This window comes from Neovison vison, chromosome 6 (genome assembly GCF_020171115.1).
Source record: "Neovison vison isolate M4711 chromosome 6, ASM_NN_V1, whole genome shotgun sequence".
Classification (NCBI taxonomy): Eukaryota; Metazoa; Chordata; class Mammalia; order Carnivora; family Mustelidae; genus Neogale; species Neogale vison.
Window position 1 is genome coordinate 165,922,258 of NC_058096.1, and position 19,648 is coordinate 165,941,905.

General features: G+C 42.1%; 2 protein-coding genes across 2 annotated transcripts in view; one reads left to right on the top strand and one right to left on the bottom strand.

The window, feature by feature from the left end:
- The window catches only part of MGLL (monoglyceride lipase), a 240,951-nt gene extending 235,842 nt beyond the window's left edge, over positions 1 to 5,109 (bottom strand). The window contains exon 1 of the mRNA XM_044252881.1: positions 4,932 to 5,109. The gene's annotated coding sequence lies outside the window, so the exon portion shown is untranslated. The remainder of the gene's footprint in view (positions 1 to 4,931) is intronic.
- KBTBD12 (kelch repeat and BTB domain containing 12) overlaps positions 1 to 19,648 on the top strand; it is a 73,418-nt gene that overhangs the window by 40,889 nt on the left and 12,881 nt on the right. Inside the window, exon 5 of the mRNA XM_044252877.1 lies at positions 5,918 to 6,115. Within this exon, the coding sequence (XP_044108812.1) occupies positions 5,918 to 6,115 (198 nt within the window). The remainder of the gene's footprint in view (positions 1 to 5,917; positions 6,116 to 19,648) is intronic.

The following is a 19,648-nucleotide window of genomic DNA, read 5'->3' on the forward strand; positions in this document are numbered from 1 at the left end:
TTTGCCTGCAGCTCCCAAATTACAATTTAGCTATTTGGAATTTTTATCACTGATACCCTAAAAGTTCACGGAGAGTTGACAGTCCCACATTTCATTATGACCGTTAGTTAGAAATTCTGCTTTATTCAATCCATGTATAATTATAGTGCTATATCACTTATGGTTTCATATTTGCCTTTGGTTTCCCAGTAGACTGTGTCTTACGGACAAAAGAATCTTAAGCATGTTATTTTCTGATATCTAGGACAAACACAAGGGGGATATTTAAAACATACACTGCTTAAAATTAATTAGAAGTTTAAAGTGTTCCTTATCCTGAAGTCAAAGTTGGAAGCTCCTACAATGAGAAAGCTGCTGATGAAAAAGTGCTGAAAATGAACGAGAAGTGTCTTTGGAGAGGGTTGTCTTGGCCACTGATTTAGTTGCATATGTTTGCAGAAAAGCATAGTGTTCCGTAGCCAAAGGATTGTGCAACTATACATTCTATGCTTTTTTCTATGAGAAGAGATAAATTGCTAAAAGCCACACCAATGGCAAGGATTTGTTCAAGAAAGTAAATCTTAGGTCTGTTCTCATGAAGCCTGAGGTATAGAGTCAACTAGTCCATATCTATGGCATATTAATGACAACGGGTCATATGGTTACTCCTGAATCCTTAAGAAAATCTTTAATTACGTCTGGTATCTTCAACTCACTAAGCCAGAGATAACATAATATATGTTTTAAAACATCATAAAGGAGTAGAATGTATTACCTTCATCAACTAGTTTATCCTAATTCATAGATGTGATCATTTTTTTATCACTCTCTTTCTCTATTAGTCCTTGGGCAAATATGGAAATGAGCACAAAATGATGACTTCCTGCAAATCATTTTGTTTACACATGAGATAAATATGCCAAAGATGAATAGTTAGTCAGTAAATATTATTAAGATCCCTTACACAGAAGACATTATACTTAGTGGCTCAGAGAAGGATTCATATCCTGTGTATCCACATTTTTCAGCTGTGCACTGTATCCGGTGACTAGTTCTCACAAGGCCACTTCAGATAAGTATTAGCAGAGTGTTGACCTGTGTCCTGTCAGATTAGGTCCAGCCCGGGTTAAGAGAAGTGACTGATTCTTTAGGCAGGCCAACCTGGGGGTAGAGACAATCCCAACAGCAGACTGGACCTAGAGTCCTAGATCCTAAAGAAGATGACATTTCTAAGCTGACCGGAAGTGAGTTTTCAGCTCTCTGGACTCAGGGCTTGTCCCGTTCTGGGAAGAAAGTCATTGCTTTTTGTTTTGACAAGAAAAAACTATAAGAAGATAAGATACCTGGGGTGAGGGTAAGGAGCTGATCCTTTTATACATTTAGTTAAATTTTTATTTCTTAACTATCTCTAAAAAGTGTTGAGAATACAGATGTAAATTAGACAGACACGATTCTGCCCTCATGTGACTTATAATCTGAACTAATAGCAAGACAAACCTAAATAAAGAACAATATATCTTATAAGAATCTGATTTCTGTTCAAAAGATAGTGGGAGCCAAAGAAAGGAATGAACAATTTTGTGTAGAGAGACATGAAAGTCTTCTTTATTTTTATTTTTATTTTTTATTTTTAAGTAATCTCTACACCCAGCTTGGGGCTCTAACTCACAACCCGGAGATCAAGAGTCACATGCTGTATGGACTGAGCCAGCCAGGTCCCCTGGACATGAAGGATTTCTTAGTGGGGACTATTGAACTGAGACTTAAAAGAGAAGTAGGAGGTTATGAAGTGGGGGAGGCAGAGAAGAGGTCATTCTAGGCAGAGACCAGGCCAAGCAAAGGCCAAGAGCTCTACAGCTGTAACCTGTTTGGGGAACAGCACGCAGCCCAGCGTGCCCACTGCCCAATGCGGTGGAGTGCGCTGGGGGAAAGGTGAGGCTCCAGGCCGTGTCTGGGTCATGAAAGCTTGCGTATCTTTCAAGGAAGGGACAGACAGGAGACGCGTTGAGGCGCAACCAACAGAACAGGGCGATGGCTGAGATACAGATGGTGCTAAACCAAGCTGGATAGTGGTGCTACTTATCTGAGGCTGTGCCTTGTCACCTCTGACCTGCTGTGACATCTCTACGTCACCGGGCACACTTGCTGCTACCCAGCGTTCCCAGGCTCTCCCTTGGTCTCCCTGAACCAGCTCAGCCTTCAGACCTGCCAGGGCCTGCAGGACAAGCTCATGAAGAGGAACAGGGAAGGAACAAGGGAAAGATGGGTCCAGGGCTTGAAAGAACTGACAGGATGGGGCCAGACTTCACTCACACAGTGAAATCCACTGACGCCCAGTACCGGATTAAGACGTGAAGCCCAGGGGCCATTCAGAATCAGAGGGGACAGCAATTTTGTAACTGCAGCTTATTTGGCACCCACAGGCTCAGTGCCAGAATTTACTATCCCGCTACCCACATTTCCACTGGGAAATGTATTTCTTATTCTGGTGGAAATGTGAGATCTTTCAAACAGCTGATTTTCCCTCCAAAATCAAGCAAAATCAAGCTTTAACAAATGGAACTTGGTCTTCCTTTTCAGCTCTTTTATTTGATTTTCATGGTATTGTGTTTTGAAGAGCAAAGCAAATGCAGAGAGTTGATTGTTTTCTTAACCTGGTGAGAAAAAAAAAAAAACTGGCAAAGCACGGTAAAGGGTTAGCAGGTGAAGAGGAAGGCCTTATCATAAATGAGGACTATCAGCCCACGATCTGTGAGCCAAGACACACTAAATAAGCAAGGCCAGCACCACCCAGAATTTTGTAAATGGCAGATAAGCGCGCTTTCAATCCAGTCCTTGAAGACTTTTTTTTTTCTAAAAACACCCGAGACGCCTGGTTAGACTAAGAAAGTTATAAGATTTTGTCTTCCAGGGTCTTGGGCTCTGCATTGGGAACTCTAAAATGAGAGTAGAAAAAGCTCAGAGAGCAGACAACTCCAGTGAGAACAAATGGTCACAGGCATCATATCAGCAGTGAATAGATTGCCTTTGACGTGCGAGTCAGGAAGTAGTCTGTCCTCTCAGATGTGTGGGCCAGCTTCCCTCCTGGAGGCCTGGGATTGCAAAATCCTTGCCTGGCCTTTAGGATGTCACCTGCCAGAGTCTACCTCTCTCAGATGTTCACCAACAAATGAATTCCTCTAAATCTTGTCAGGGAGCTTTCCTCCCCAGCCAATGGTTGAGGTGAACGCTTGGCCTATTTAAACGGTAGCCCTTTGACATTTTGATTGTCTCTATCCAACCTTGGAAGAAAATTTTAAGAGAGATTTGACCATACAGTCAGTAGGCCATCAACTGTAGACCTAGAAAATAGTTAAATTCGGAGTGAGCAAATGTAAGATTTCAGCCACTTTGGTGAACACTGGCTTATTTACCCAACACTCTAGAACATGCAGGAGAAAGAATTAACATGACCGAATGGTTGCAAGGTGCCAAACACTTTGTTCACAAGCAGTACATGAGAATAAAGAAATTCCCAGAGTAATGGCTTTTTACCCCTTTACAGTTATGTAATCACTTAATCTTTGCCACAACTTATGAACGTGATATTATTATCTTTAATTTACAGATGAGAAGGTTGAGGCTTAGAGCAATCAAAGGGACCCATGTTAGGAAATGGACACAAGCATATGAACCAAGATCTGTCTGTTCCCAAAAGCCTACCTGCTTTTTCTGTGTCACAAGGGAGCCTACGACAGCAAAGACATTTACTAAAGCTTGTTTCAAAAGCTTCTTTGGCAATGCAAGCAACTTTGAGAGCTTGTCAGACCAATTACACAATCCCCTTCCTCTTTTGGATCCAGCCCAGGGAAGAACAGAGTAAGCCCGCCACCTGAAGGCGGCTCAGCAGGCAAGAGCCGGGAGCCAGGGCCACTGTAGGCAGGGAGCTGAAGACAGGGAGTCCTAGGCGGGTGGCTCACCTCTGCCCTCAGCCAGCTCCCTGACAGGCTTTGCGTGTGAGCCTGCTAAGAAGAGGAAAGAAAGGGATGAATCTGTAGCAGCCAAACCCAAGAAGAGCTGGTCTTCATCTTTGTAGAAACAGAAACGAGGGGAGGGAGGCACTGTCCTGTCATTTTTTCCCTCCCCTCCCCCACCTCCATTAAAACACTGAGGTGCAGAGTTGGCGTTCGAGGTCCATTTGGGCATGACTCGCAAAGACAGTTTCTACCCATTGGCCTGTTTTGAATACAGAAAAGTCAGGCTGAGAGGTTCTGGTAGCATATAAATTAAAGATATGGAGGTATCTCATTGAAATTCTGAAGATGTACTGATTCTACCCTAGATTTCTCTCATCAAAAGAGTTCTCTTGTAGTGCTGCTGCTGACTTATTAATAAAGATCACACTTATATTTGATTATTTATCTAATCAGGATTCACCTTCAGTTTAAGCTCATTAGTCGGCTGTTAGAGTGATGCTCTAAGTGTACTTGATGGTGGGATTACATCCAAGTGAGAAGGAGAACGCATTCAGGCGTTAATGGTCAGAAGCTGAGACAATACCCCGCCAGCCATGGCACCCTCGAGGGGAGCGTGTGCGCTGTCTGCCAACCAAACAGAAAGGGCACATGTTTCCAAGAGCGGAGGAAGGGCTGAACGTTATAATTAAATACACTCAGTAACAGAGAAACAAAAACGGCAAGCGCTCTAATTATTTCAAAAACCGAAAGAATAATGCCCATTCTTCATATGCACGATGTTGGGGAAGCTTTTCTAATGGACCTTCATTGAAACATCTAAGTTATGTTCAGGACGCTGGTTGCTCGTTGTGCCCCAGCCTGGCTCCCAGGGACTTGCACTTAACCTGTTCGCTTCCCCTTGTTCATAGGTCTTCCAAAGTGGTTGTAATATCATCCAGCCTAGCAATATCTCTCCTGGGTCTTGGGGAGCAGGTAACTAAAGCATCTCGTTCTTACCTGTTGGGAAGTGGCCAGGTTTAGCTCCTGGGGAGAAGTCCTCTTCTCGAAGCTGTCTTGCCCCACAAACTGGAAATGCCACTTTTTGCTGGACTAGGAAGCCTCCAGCTACCACAGCGCCACCCTGGAAGAGGGCCGTGAAGCACAGAGCCTTGCAGTTAACCAAGGCCAGTGTGTTCCCCTCCTCGGAAAGGCTGCGGCTCAGACTTGGCACCGTAATGGGCTAAATTATTTATCCAGTCGGATAAGAGAGAAAGCTGCTAAGAGCTTCCTGAGTTGATAGCCTCACGCCCTGGATCCACACAGGAAACAGGCTGGGCTCCGTCAGCAAAGGGGGGAAAATAAATAATAAAAATTTTATAAAAGAGCCTTCCTCCAAAGTCCTCTGCCATCACCACTCTCACTTATTACCAGTATCTGTTCAATGAACTGTATCATCTGAAAATGGAAGAGGCACCGGGCATTTGGGTTTGGATCCTTTCTTTGACCCCCCAACCTGAAATCTGTCGAAGAATGGCCCTTCCCTAATGGGGAAAAGTCCCCGCAAGTTAGGAGAGGAAGAGACAGGTTTACATCGATGAGGAACAGAAAGGACGCCCCCTACTGGCAGGTCAGTGAAATCGCTGGCAAGGATCATCTGAAAGACAGATGTCCGAGTCAAGCTGCCCTGGCAAGCAAACATGAAACAACCCCTAATGGGGTTGTTCATGGTGTGAACCAGCGTTGGATGTTGTAGAACATAAAGCCTGCAGTGGATCAGTTTCATGCATAAGCACAAACAGAACACTCTAAAAAAAGGTGATATTCAACTTGGCTATGGAGCACAGAACAGACATCACTATTGCTTAGAAATTACCTGAGAAGGAGCACCAGGCAAGACAGAAAAGTCAAAGGCCTGTAATGTGTGATACAAATTGTAGGTGGAAGGGGGTGCGAGTCACAGAGAAATTCTCAGTCATCTCATTTCCGTGTACTGTTCTCTGTAGGTGGAATTGGCTGTGTAGGTCGAGACAAAGGCCAGGTTCGAAAGTGCCTTGATGTGGTGGAGATCTATAACCCTGATGGGGACTTCTGGAGAGAGGGCCCACCTATGCCAAGTCCCCTGCTCTCCCTCCGAACCAATTCCACCAATGCAGGAGCCGTGGATGGGAAGCTCTATGTCTGCGGGGGATTCCACGGAGCAGGTATTGATCCCATTGCAAATGCTTGATAACCTCGCTCGGCATTGACTTTAACCTCTCCCCTTAATTGACATGGCCGCCAAAGAATAATCCTGAGAGCAGGGTGAGCCCTGGCAAAAGCCCGGCCTTCAGAGCCAAGGTCTGAACTTGGCTTTTCACATCAGCAAAAGAGGGCTACTGCCTTCACAGGCTACCGTTCGGGTGAAATGAGATCTAGTTTATAATGCGTCTGCCATAGAGCAGACACTCAGTAACTCTTAGCTGAGTACGAGAACAGAGTTGGGAAAAGCAAGTCAAATCCTCATTGCAGGGCTGACGCTTGAAGAACACGTGGAAGTGGAGTCGCGACGAGAAGTGCTGGGTTTTATTGCTGTCCTTGTTGACCAAGAGAGTCCGTCCTCAGAGGACGCGCTTCTCCCTTCTCCACTGCTCCCACTTCAAATAAATTGCTTGAAAGCATTTCTAAAGTAATGCCTAATGCATGTATTTATTACCACACTTAGTTCCCACCTATCAAATTGTACCATCTTTGCAATATACAGTATGGATTTATCATTTTTAATGTAACGGGGACATTTTTAAATACGCACAAAGCTAATAAGCAACTTCCTGCAAAGCTTGATTGGTTGCATCAGTAAATAAGGCAGAGTGCAGTTATATTAAAATGACTAACTGTTCAATTCTAACCTCGCTAATAGAAGCACTAGGCCAGTACATAGCCATGAAAAGCATGCCTTGAGAGCACTTCAAACTTTGGAAGGGTGCCAGATTCAAATAAAGCTGACATTGCAACAAGGCCAAGTCTTTAATAAGCCCACCTTCATTTTTAATGTACATCGTTATATGGAAGTTAAAGAATGAGGTTATCATTACAAACTAAAAGAGACAGGAGATAAATGAACCAAATACAATGAGTAGGACTTATTTGGCTCTTGAATTGGACAAATCTTGCATAAAAAGATATTTTTCAGATAGTCCGGAAAATTTTAACATGGACTAGAATATTAGAGGATAGTAGGGAATTGTTCATTGTTAGGTTATGATAATAGTGGCATTGTGGGTTTGTATAAAGGAGAAAGGAAAAAGAAGAATGTGAACAATTAGAGATCATTTAAGAGTATTTATGGGTGACAAGGATATGCTGTCTGAAACTCACTTTCATCTACTCCAGCAAATACTTTTTTAAAAAAGTCAATGGAGTGAGGGGGGCAAGAGCAGATTTTATGGCATCAGTAAAATGTCGATAATTGTTAAAGTTGGCTAATGGATGCATCAGCACATTATTTCACTACTTCTGTGTACGCTTGAACATTCCCATAATAAAAAGCTTTCATTTCCCTTTTCCCTCTCTTTCTTCAAAGGACTTTCCAAAGAGGTTTTTTAAAAACTATTTTAATATCTTTTATATGAAACATCACATCCTTATGTAAAGGAATCTATCATGGTAGCAAGAAACCTGGCTCAGGAAGGAGATCTGATGGATTTCCCCTGGTTCATGCTCTGGGCGCAAGCCAGGACACAAGGAGCCAGGAGAGAGATCCCAGCTGCTGGACCCGCACACCCAACCAGGGCTCTCCTCCAGCTGCGATCACAAATCTCCTCTCCATCCTCTGGCTTTTGGCTTTCTCCTGACCAGAAGAGAAGAACAGAGAATTACAAAAGGTAGCCCCAGGGCATCCAGAGGGATGGGTGGCAATTAGCATCTAAGGACCTGAAAGATAATTCTGTTTTGTCTTCCATCTTTATCTTATCTTTCCTTGTATAATATCAAGTTAGAGAATTGATACCTTCCAGCTTTTCAAACCTGTCTACACTCATACCAAGAAACAATCTCTTTTCTTGGTACTGTAGTGATGCTTTCAGCCAGAGGGAAAGGGATTTACCATATGACTCTCAAAGTCCATTTTAATTATTTGGTTCTAACACAGTGGATTTTCTGGGATAAGCTAAACGAATCATCACTGGGGTTTTATGAAAATGGAGCAATTGTATAATAGCATGCTTATGATGAACCAGCAACCTCAGCATCAGATCTAAAAACAGGCACTGAATTTTCTCTCCTCGTGTGACACGAACCTAGTCATCCCATTTATTTAGTGAGAAAACCACAATCAAGAAATTAATCTTTTATAATCTACTCAGTGAATTCAGTAAAAAGGTGATTGAAATGTAACTTTTGATAAGCATTTGGGATGCCAGCAGTATGTCCAACATGTCAAGAAAGACAGATTCATAAACATGTGATAAATTTAATAGTTTGGTTTTGGTTAAAATACTAGTTTGAACACCTCTATTTTCTCCCCAAGCCCCACTAAAATGACAGTGAAAGGAATAAACCCAGTCGGACAAAGGAAAGAAGAGGGAGGGCAACAGCAACCAAATTCTGGAAGCTGGAGGGCCAATGAATAAGTAGTAATTAACCAGGCCTGAGAAAGTTCGATCCTGAACTGGCCACAGGTAAAGCAAGCATACAGACAAAACCCCCAGATTTGTAGCACAGAACCCTGGGCAACCTCAGTGACTGGCAACAACAGGCACCTCTGGAGGAGGGAATGAAGGTGATGCTGCCAGAGGAAAGGAAGACCTGACTCTCCTCCTTACTCTCAGTAGAGACGCAGAGCCCTGCCTCCACCCTAATGGAGACCAAGGCTGAGGCCAGGAGCGGAAGGCGGGTGCTCAGTACTGAAGCAGGTAGAGTAAGTGAACAGCTGCACACAGAATATTGAGATCCCCACCTTTCTTCCTTCCTGGCTTCCAGAATGTGGACAACCATACCCTCCAGGCATGGGACTCGAAGACTTGTCTTTGGCCAGCCCTGATAAGGCAAAGCCAAATCACCCCATGGAGAACCTCACAGAGAAAGCTTTCACAGCATCCCACTCTTAAAGATGAACAAACAGCTGGAGGCTCTCAGAGATTTGAGGAAAAGTGTGTAAATCAGAGAAAAAGTCAAAACAAATAAAAAAGAGCAACTTGGAGGAAACGGAAATTGTAACAGAAGAAGTGTCCTCAGAGACGTAAGAGAAAACACTGCTGTCAATGAACAGGAAAAGCATATTTCAAGGAGTTCTTGGAAATTAAAAGTATGATAGGCAAAATTAAATATACAATAGGAAATTTGGAGGGTATAGTGGGAGGAACTTCTCAGAAAGCAGAGCGAAAACCAGTTCGATGGAAAGTAAGACAGGAAACAAGTCCAAAGTGTCCATCGTTTGAATAAGAAGAGTTCCAGTAAAAAAAGAGCAGAGAACATGGGGAGGAATAAATCATCTGTAAAATAAATTAAGAAATTTTCCCAGAACTGAAGTCACCAGTTCACAAGGATACACCACATGAAATACACACAGTGAATGAAAACCAACCCAAACTAAAGCACTTAGGGACAAATAAAAGATCCCCAAAACTTCCAGACAGAGAGGGGAATAAATTTCATACAAAATGTCAAGAATCAGAACGGCATCCAATTCTGAACCAAGACCTTGGAATCCAGAAGAAAATGAAGTAAATGCCTTCAAAGATCCTATGGGGAAATTATTTTCCACCCACACTTCTATACCTGCTGAATTATTCATTAAGCGGGAGGGCACAAATTCAGCCAAGCAATGTCTCAAAACATGTAACTCCTCTGTGCCCTTTTATTAGGATACGATTCACCAAAAATGGACAGATAAACCAAAAAAGAATCAACACTGGATCCAGGGAACAGGATCAAACACGATAGAAAAGAAGAAATTCCCAGGAAGATGTTGAGGGGTGATCTGAGGGGAGATCAGCACAGAATGGGGCGGCTCGAAAGGCTTAGTGGGAGAAGACTGCCAGCAGAGAAAACGGATGAGATCTTCAGGTTTTGGAAGATCCAGACATTTAGACATTTGGAGAAGAGCAATGAAAACGAACCAAACCGAGCAATTGGCTTGGAGAAAACAAGAAGCTGCACAGGAAAGGAGAAGTATGGCACAAGGCTCATCTGTGAATAGCTTTTATAATAATAGCGTCTAATAATGTAAGTATTAAATCCTGCGCTGACCAACATCACACCTTAACTATTCGGGAAAAACAGGAAACCAGGAAGTAGGCAAACACGGGGATGTGAAAGAAAGGTGGAACCGCATTTTCCATTTTCCATGGTGGGCGCCGAGAGGCAATACCTTCCTCTGAGAAATCAAGCAGCGTCAGTAGTGTAAAAAGTATTATTTACAGAAGCAATGCCCAATGCCAGCAGACTCAGCCAGAGTTGAAAGAGGAGCAGTAAATGGCGGGGAGGGGAGGAGATGACTGTTTTTAAGGAATACACCTTGTAAAGTTGTTTGACTCTTTTACATCATGTGCATGTAGAACTGATAAATCAAAAACTAAACTTAAAATGTATAAATAATAGTACATATAATGCAGGAGTACTGGGGATTGGGGGGAGGGATATGAAGGAAAATATTATCTAGGACGTCTGTTGGGAGCTGATTCTCCATGAGTCTCAGGCATGTCTTGTGACAGCACTGACTGTCTTTGTCCTGGACTATATTTTTAAGCATGTTTGTATAGCATACAGCCCAGAAAACACAAACAGTGTCTTCCTCTGCAGCAAAAGGCAGGTATACTTACTGGCCATTATGAAAGATTCAGGGTCCTGGGGCCCCTGAATGGCTCTGTCAGTTAGGCACCTGACTCTTGATTTTGGCTTAGGTCATGATCTCAGGGCCGTGGGATCAAGCCCCACATCAGGGTCCATGCGCAGTGGGGAGTCTGCTATGTCCCTCTCTGTCCCTCTGTCCCCCTAAATAAATAAATAAATCTTAAAAAAAAAAAAGATTTAGGGTCCCTAAGCTCATGGTTCCTCTCCTATAATGCAGCCCATTGACTACACAGGTATCACCTGTCACTCTTCATGCTGTTCTGTGGGTCTCAAATAAAGAATGCTGATGCATTGACTACTACTGTCTCTGTGAATGACATTGCCCTTCATCTCAGACCTTGGGGGTTCACATCATCTCTCGGTGTCCACAAAACTGTAACAAGCTACCCTGTAAAATCTCATTCTCTGCAGAGTTCTTGACAGAGTCCTGGAACTCACCAGCGCAGAATGGGGTCAGGGGACAGAAACAAACACAAAAGCAAATACAAAACCTCTTTCTCCACCTCCAACAGAGTGAGGAAGCCAGCATTATGTTTCAAAAACATCAGAGCTCATTAACACCAGTCCTTCACAAACTTACAAAATAGAGAAGAGAGAGCATTTTCCAATTCATCCTGATATCAAAACTAGACAAAAGACATTGCAAAACAACTATAGGCCAATACCCTTAAGAATAAGGATGCAAAAATCCTCAACAAAATACAAGCAACATACAAAAAAAAATTATACACCATGCCAAGCAGGATTTATCCCATGAATGAAAAGTTGGTTCACCATGTGAAAGTTAACCAATTCAAGACATCGTATTTGTAGAGTAAAGGGCAAAAAAGAGGTTGATCATTTCAATACATGCAGAAAAAGATCCGTCAGAATCCAACACCCTTCCATGACAGTAACACCTAGCAAACTAGAAATGGAAGGGAATTTCCACAACCTGATAAGGGCCAACCCAGCTAACATCATACTTAGTGGTCAAGGACTGAAAGCTTTCTCCCTAAAATCGGAAACAGGACAAGAATTCTATTCAATATTATACTAGAGGTTCCAATGAAGGCAATTGGGAAAGAAAAACAAACAAAACGCACTGAGATCAGAAAAGAATAAATAATTGTATACGACATGATCTTTTATTTAGAAAAATCCCAAAGAATCCAAACACAAAAAAAAACTTTTAGAGCTAATGAATTCAACAAGGTTGTAGGATGCAAGACCAATATACAAAAAAAAAAAAATTATATTTTCTATACCCTCACAATGAACAATCTGCAAATGGAATTAAGAAAACAGTGCCATTTATAATAGTATCAAAAAGAATAAAATGCATAGTAATCTAAGTGACCTAAAAAGTGCAGGACTTGTTCACTGAAAAGTGCAGAACATCATGAAAAGAAATTAAAACCTAAACAAAATCCAAAAGATTGCACAGAAAAATTGACAAACCGATCCTAAAATTTATATGGAAATGCAAGAGACCGAGACTATGCAAAAGTCTTGAACAAAATTAGAAGACTCACGCTTCCTAATTTCAAAACTCCCTTCAAAGCTGTAATAATCAAGACTGTGTGGAACCAGCACAATAGCAGACATACAGATCAGTGGAATACACTTGACGTTCCAGGGCGGTACAAGGGTGCCAAGACAACTCAATGAAGAAAGGATCCCTTTCCAACAAGTGGTGAAGGAATAATTGGATGTCCACATGCAAGTGAATGAATTTGGACTCCTACCTCACCCATGGACAAAAATGAACTCAAAGTAGATCCACAACCCCAACATAAGAGCTAAAACTGTGAAACTCTTAGAAGAAAACTCGGACATAAATCTTTGTGATCCCAAATGAGGCCATGGTTTCTTAGGTACGTCTGAGCACAAACAAAAAAGAGAAAGTGAGGAAATGGTGCATGGAAATTAAAAACTTTTGTGCTTCAAAGGGCACCACCAAGGAAATGAAAAGACAACCCACAGGAAAAGAGAAAATATTTGCAAACCGCATATCTGATAAGAAGATTTGTATCTAGAATATATTAAGAACTCTTACAATTCAATCATAAAAAGAAAAAGAACCCATTTTTTTTAAAATTGACAAAGGACCTGAACAGACATTTCTCCAATGAATATAAACAAATGGCCCGTGCTCAGCCTCATGAGCCATCGGGGAAATGCAAATCAAACCATAATGAGGTTAACACTTCACCACCACTGGGATGTCTATGACAAAGAAAATAAATAACAAATATTGACAAGGGCTGGAGAAACTGGAGCCCTCCTGCACTGCTGATGAAAATGTAAAATAGGGCAGCTGCTTTAGAAAACTCTGGGAGTTCCTCAGAAGGTTAAACACAGAGTTGTCCTAGGACCCAGCAATTCCACTCCTAGGTATAGACCCAAGAGAATTAAAAATAGAAGTCCACACAAACACCCATACACAAATGTTCACAACAGCAGTATTTTTAACAGCCTGAAAGTAGAACCCAAATCGCTATCAACTAATGAATGCACAAAGGAAATAGGGTGCATTCATACAGTGAAATACTATTTGGCAATAAAAAGGAACAGCATACTAACACAAACTACCACGTAACTGAAGCTTGGAAACATTATACGAAGTAAAAGAAGGCTGCCGCAAAAGACCGTGTATGATTCCATTTATATGAAATGTGCAGAAAAGGCAAATGCATCGAGATAGAAAGTAGACTTGTGGTTGTCAGGGGGAATCAGGAACAAGAAATGACTGCTAATGGGTACAGGGTACAGGGTTGCTTTTTAAGGAGAAATGTTTTGAAATTAGATGTGGTGACAGTTGCACAGCTCTGTGAATATACTAAAACACACTGAATTATACATTTTTTAAAAGATTAATTTTATGGCATGTATATTATATCACAATAAATCTGGTATTAAGGGGAAAGGAGCTCTTCTTTCTTTTCCCCCCAAAGTAATGTGGCTTTTGTGTTTGGCACTTATGAGGAGAATTAGCTGAATTGCCCACAGGAAAAGTGCATGGGCGAGTTCTTTGCTTGGAAGAGGCAGAAATGGCTCATCTAGGGACAGAAATGTAGGTTTCTAGAGACCGAGAGAGAGAGAGAGAGAGAGAGAGAGAGAGAGAGAGACAGTGGTGGCAGGTGACCCCTAGTGGCAGGAAACTATTTGCTGCTCATAAAAGCCTCCAGGAGGAGAAGACAACCTAGTGGCTGTAGGATCTTGCAAAAGACCCCAGTGTCAATGTTTGACACACAGAAATCTTGCCTTTCAAGGGACCAGGTGATCCTGGGGAGCAGACATCTCGGTGACAGCTGTAATGAACTGAATACCGAAGACCCATCCCCATGTTTTCTAGCTCCAGTGAGCCCCCAGGATTACTCGGCTATCCCACGAGGAGGGGCTCCTCCCAGAGGGCCCAGTTGCCTTCCCGCTGGCAAAGCCCCCACCTCAGCTCATTCCAGCTACTGGCTCTTTGAGACTCAGCTTTCCTCCAGCCTCTGGTTTTAGCATGTTTCCCCCTAAATCTCTGGTGGAGGATCCCCTCACCTCCTACCCCCGCACTAGCCGGTTGGCACTTACCCGTATTTGCAATCTGTAGCTACTCTCCCATTCCTTCCAAGGTGACACGGGACCTCCGTGAGCAAGTTGAGGGAGCCCGTGGTTTTCTCCATTTCAGCTCTATCTGGCTACCCTAGTGGGCGAGGCTCTGGCAGAGAGGTTCCCCCAGAGTCCAGCCCTAAGTCCCTTCTGCTTCCAGTCCCCCTTAGCCCATCTGACACATTTTCACCATCTTCCTTGGATAATTCTAGGAATCTGTCCTTCCTCCACCCAGGACCTGAGAGCTCTCTGCCTCCCCTAGCTCCAGCAAGAATTCCTCTCAAACCACCCCTCTGTCTTCTCTCATTCAGCCTCTCAGGGCCCAGTCCTAAAGGTAGAAAGGCTGCTGAGGACAACCCTGAGTTATCAAAAAGAGAAAACACATTGGGAAGCACTTCAAAAAATTAATCACCTCGCTAACAAATGTAGACTCCAATGGACAGCTAAGGAGTGCCTGGGTGGCTCAGTCATCAGGCATCTGCCTTAGGCTCAGGTCCTGATCCCCTGCTCCCCTGCTTCCCCTCTCTCTCTCCCTCTCCCCCTGCTTGTGTTCCCTTTCTCACTGCCTCTCTCTCTGTCAAATAGATAAATAAAATCTAAAAAAAAAAAAAAATGGACAGCTAACAGTTAGCTAGTGTAGACTCTGCCAGGAGCTGTTCTGAGCACTTTGCATATGTTAATTGATTTAATTCTCACAGGAGCCTGTGAGGTGGATCCTCACAGCAGAAACAGAAGCCACCGAAAGAGGTCACACAGAGGGTAAATGTCGAATCTGGGGTCCAAAATCCAGATCATCTGGCCCCGAAGTCTGCATTTTTTTAACCAGGTGGCTATATTGTCTCTCCATGCCAAACAAATTAAATGGGAATATTTGGGTATGTGACCGGGGCATCCACATGTTCTCAAAGCTCTTCAGATTCTTCTAATACGCAGTCGGAATTGAGAACCACTACTCTGGCTGATGTCCGCTCTTCATTCATTCAACAAAGCTTTGTTGAGTGACTTCTGGGTAATAAACCTATGTTAAGCCCTGGAGAACGAATGTATGTGGTCCCAGCCCTGAAGGAGCAAAGTGAGAGCAAAACTGGAAGTTGCTACATTAGTGGAATAACGTTTTCAGCCAGAGACTTAGAAGGTAGCTGTGCTCCGTAGAGAAACAGCTGATTCCAGGTTTGGAGCACAAAAACTGTGATCTTGTACTACCAGAAAGCATACCAGAAAACGCTTAAGGGAGTCATATCAAAAGACAGAGAAGCCAGCCTAAAAGGGTAGTCAGTGGCCAAATTTGGAATAATCTAAACATCCGAAGTCATTACTGATTGTAATTGATTAAATATATAATAAATGTAAAAGGAACGATCGAAGGATACATGGACTTGTCATTTTGCAACCCCTAATATAGTAATTGGTTCAGGCAAATCATCAGTGGATATGAAAAGCATTGACTGAAAGGCTATGAAGAACAGGATCCGGACATAGCACCAAAGTACTGCCCAATATTAACCACAATACTGATACTAACTATGAGGAAAAATACAGACTTCCACAACAGTGAAATTGGACGGTCACCATTGTAACCAAATAATCATCATTAAAAATAGGATAATTGTATGATACAGTTGACCCTTGAACAATGCAGGGGTGGGAGGTGCCGACCCCCACCCCCATGCAGTCAAAAATCCATGTATAAGTTTGGACTCTCCCAAAACTTATCTAATAACCTCCTCTTGACCAGAAGCCTTACTGATAACACAGTCAATTAACACGTATTTTGTATGTTATATGCATTATATACTAAAATAGTTATATTAAAGTAAGCTAGAGAGAAGAAAATATGGTTAAAATCATGAGAAGGAGAAAATATACTTATAGTACTATTTATAGAAACAAATCTGTATATAAGCAGGCTCATGTGATTCAAACCCATGTTGTTCAAGGATCGGCTGTCTATTCTTTCTGGGTAATACAGTAGGAAGATCTTGCCTACCTACCATCACCAAAATTATTAACTTGTGTCTAATCAAGCCTCCAGACTTCCAGTTTATAGGGAATGCAAGGAGAGGAACAGCTAAATGACCCTCTGCGGGAACAGACAGATTCAGAATGTGGACATTCAAACAAGAAAACTGGTCCAAACCCAAAAAAGTTATTTAGTGTCATAGGAAATTAAAAACAAACAAACAAACAAACAAACAAACAAACAAAAACAGTGCCATCCTAAATGAAAAGCGATCAGAAAGACATAAAAACCAAATATAAAGTGTGAGTGTTTATTGCATTCTGATTGAAAAGAGCAGTCATATAAGGACAGTTTGGGGACAAGTGCAGAAATCAGAACATGGACAGGATATTATTTAATATGATGGAATTAATGTTTTTTTCTTAGGTCTGATAACGGTATTGTAATTATGTAAAGAAATATTTTTATTCTTAGAAGAAGCATGCTGAGTATTTAGGGGTGAAGTGTCATGTCTGCTACTAATTTTTAAATGTTTCTGAAAAAGAAAATGTGTGTTCATGTGTACACATGAGGGAAGCAGTAAGAATATGGAGACATGTTAACTATTATTAAATCCAGATGGAAAGTCTGCTGGTATTCTCTGTACTCCAGTTTCCACTACTTCCAGTTTCTCAAAATAAAAAGTTGAGAAAGGAACAAAAAGATTTGGTGGCAACTACACAATCAACTTCTGTTTTATCTTAGGACTATCAGCCACAGAGAGAAATACAGTATAATTGAATTTGTCTGTTTTACCATCGTTATTTCAATCTTCCCTGGAGAAACTGTACTAAAATTGTAATATCCTGAAGGAGATTTGCTACTTTTGTTTTTTATATGTCGTATCTACCGTTTGTACTTGCAAAAAGAATGGAGACCATTTAAAGAATAAGCATAGGAGCAATGAAACTAAAAACATGCCTCGTATTAAGTGGAGAAGATAGTTTTATCAGAAAACCTAAGCTAAGGGAAATTTCCAGAATTTAGCTCAGCTTGCTGGTCACCAAGGCAAAGAAGCCAAAATGATGGGTTCTCAAACTCTTTTTGAGAGAGCCATACAAGTGTCTTCTTCTACTGCTTCTCATCCCAAGTCTGCCTTCCTCTTCTCTCACTTCCATCTGTGTTCTTCCCAGAGACCTTCCATGATACAAGCCAAGATGGCGCGACAGCCATCAGTTTCACCTTGTTCTGGCACTCCGGTCATCCAGCACTGTTCTCTAGACACCAGAGCAATGGAGTGGGGATCAGTTCATGTGCAGGGGATCAGGAAGTAGTATCCTCCAACAGATAGGACCTCCTGTCACTAGACAGTGACAGGCTAACATATCATCCCAAAATCCTGCAGCCTTACTGCATCGCTCCTGTCCTAACTGCTAAGGGACTAACTCGCTGTTCCACACCAGCTTTTCCCTCCACACTGATTGGCCTCATTTTCCAATTAAGTTTCCAATAAATAAAAGTAACCATCTGCTTTAGGCTGAGCTCCTCCAAAAATAAACAGTGAGACAGGATTTGAGTTTACATAGTTCTGGGAGGCATTAAGAGAGGAGACGCGAGTGAGACAGGAAAGGAAAGAGGCCATGAGGAAGAATTAACTGGCGGATTACCACCATGGGCCACTGGCATTCAATCTTGTTGGAAAACTCAAGAGACAGTATGGATCAGCCTCCGGGTTGTTCCCTGTGGTGGGGAATCTGAGGTACTTATCCTCAGATTGACTCCTTGTCAATAGTAGCAGGAGGATGTGATCAGCATGTTCTGGAACAAACATCACCAAGAGGATGTGGCTGACAGCTGATCTGTCACTGATGCCACCGATGGTGGCTGCTACACCATCCTAACCACCCACCTTCAAACAAAGACGGTTTATTACTTCTAACTAAAATGCTGCCTCTGAACAGATTCGGCTTCTGGTGGTTTTCGCCGACTGTTCACTGTTTTCATCTTGCACAAGTTTCTTCTTACCATGTAATCACTGGTTTCGCGTTCTTTTTTCTAGAACGCATCCCAGAATAGGAATGCAGCCTCAGTGTTCTGTGCTGAGTTGGCATACAGATCTATCTATGTTTTAGAAGTTTTTGCGAACTGGAAAGACTGACATTGATTGGTTCGCATGACATACGATTTTCTCTCCAGTCTCCAAGCCAGGAAACACTGGGCCCGTCTACTATCGCGTGGGACTGCAGGCAGCAGAAAGGGCCTGGGAGCCTGCAGCATTGACATCACAATGGCCAAGACAGAATAGGATTTAGGGAACTCTGTTCTTTTTAAAATGACTCAGAATTAGTTTCAAGCTTACAGTAAAGTGGCAAAACAAAAACATAATCAATACAGCATAATCAATACACAGATTCACCTATTGCTAACATGTTGCCCCTTTTGCTTTATTTAGCATTTTCTTAGTCACAGAATCATCTGGCCATAGGTATGTATATATTCATACACGCAGACAGATACAGAATTTTGTTCTATTCATATTTGAGAAGTTGTATGTATCACAGTCCTTACCCCTAGATATTGGAGTGTGCAGAATAAAAAGAATATTCTCTTACATAACCACAGTGTAACTAATAATTTTAGGAATTTTAACATTGATTCATACTTTAATATATTCTACTCTTAGTATTCTAATTTTGTCAACTGACTTAATAAAGTCCCTCACACCATTTTTTTCCTTTCCATACCCATCTACCATCAGGTATAGCATTTTCTTGATATGTCTCTTCAGTTTGCTTAACTCTGAAATATTTCTACATACATCTTTTTGCCTTTTATAACACTGACATTTTAAAATAATACAGTCTTTCCTCCTTTTAAATAAAATATTCCTCTTCTGAGATCCAGTTGAAGATTCCTTGTAATTAAACCTGGATTATACATTTCAGGCTAGAATATTACATCCGTGCTATGTCCTCAGCACATGACATCTAGAGACAACTCAAGTCCATTGCCCCTCACCGGCAATGTTATTTTTATTTACCTGGCCAAGGTATTGCCTAACTTCACTGTAGAGTTACTATTTGTGAGGCGATTCTTTAAAACCATGCATTTTTATTTTTTCACTAAACAACGTCTCCCAGGAGTCTTTCCGAATCAGGTAACAGAGGTCATCCTTGCTCAGTGTTACAGCTGGGTAGTGTCCGTTGCATGTATGTGTCATAGGAACTCTGTTCTTTATTTTTTTTTTTTTGCTAAGGTAGCCCCCAACATCTCTTTGGACCAAAAGCTAGGGCCATCTCCCCGATTTCCACTAGAGACTGTAAGCTGGGTTCCAGTCAAGATGGAGTCTGCATTCCCATTGAATGCAAGCAATGCCCCTGGGCAGAAC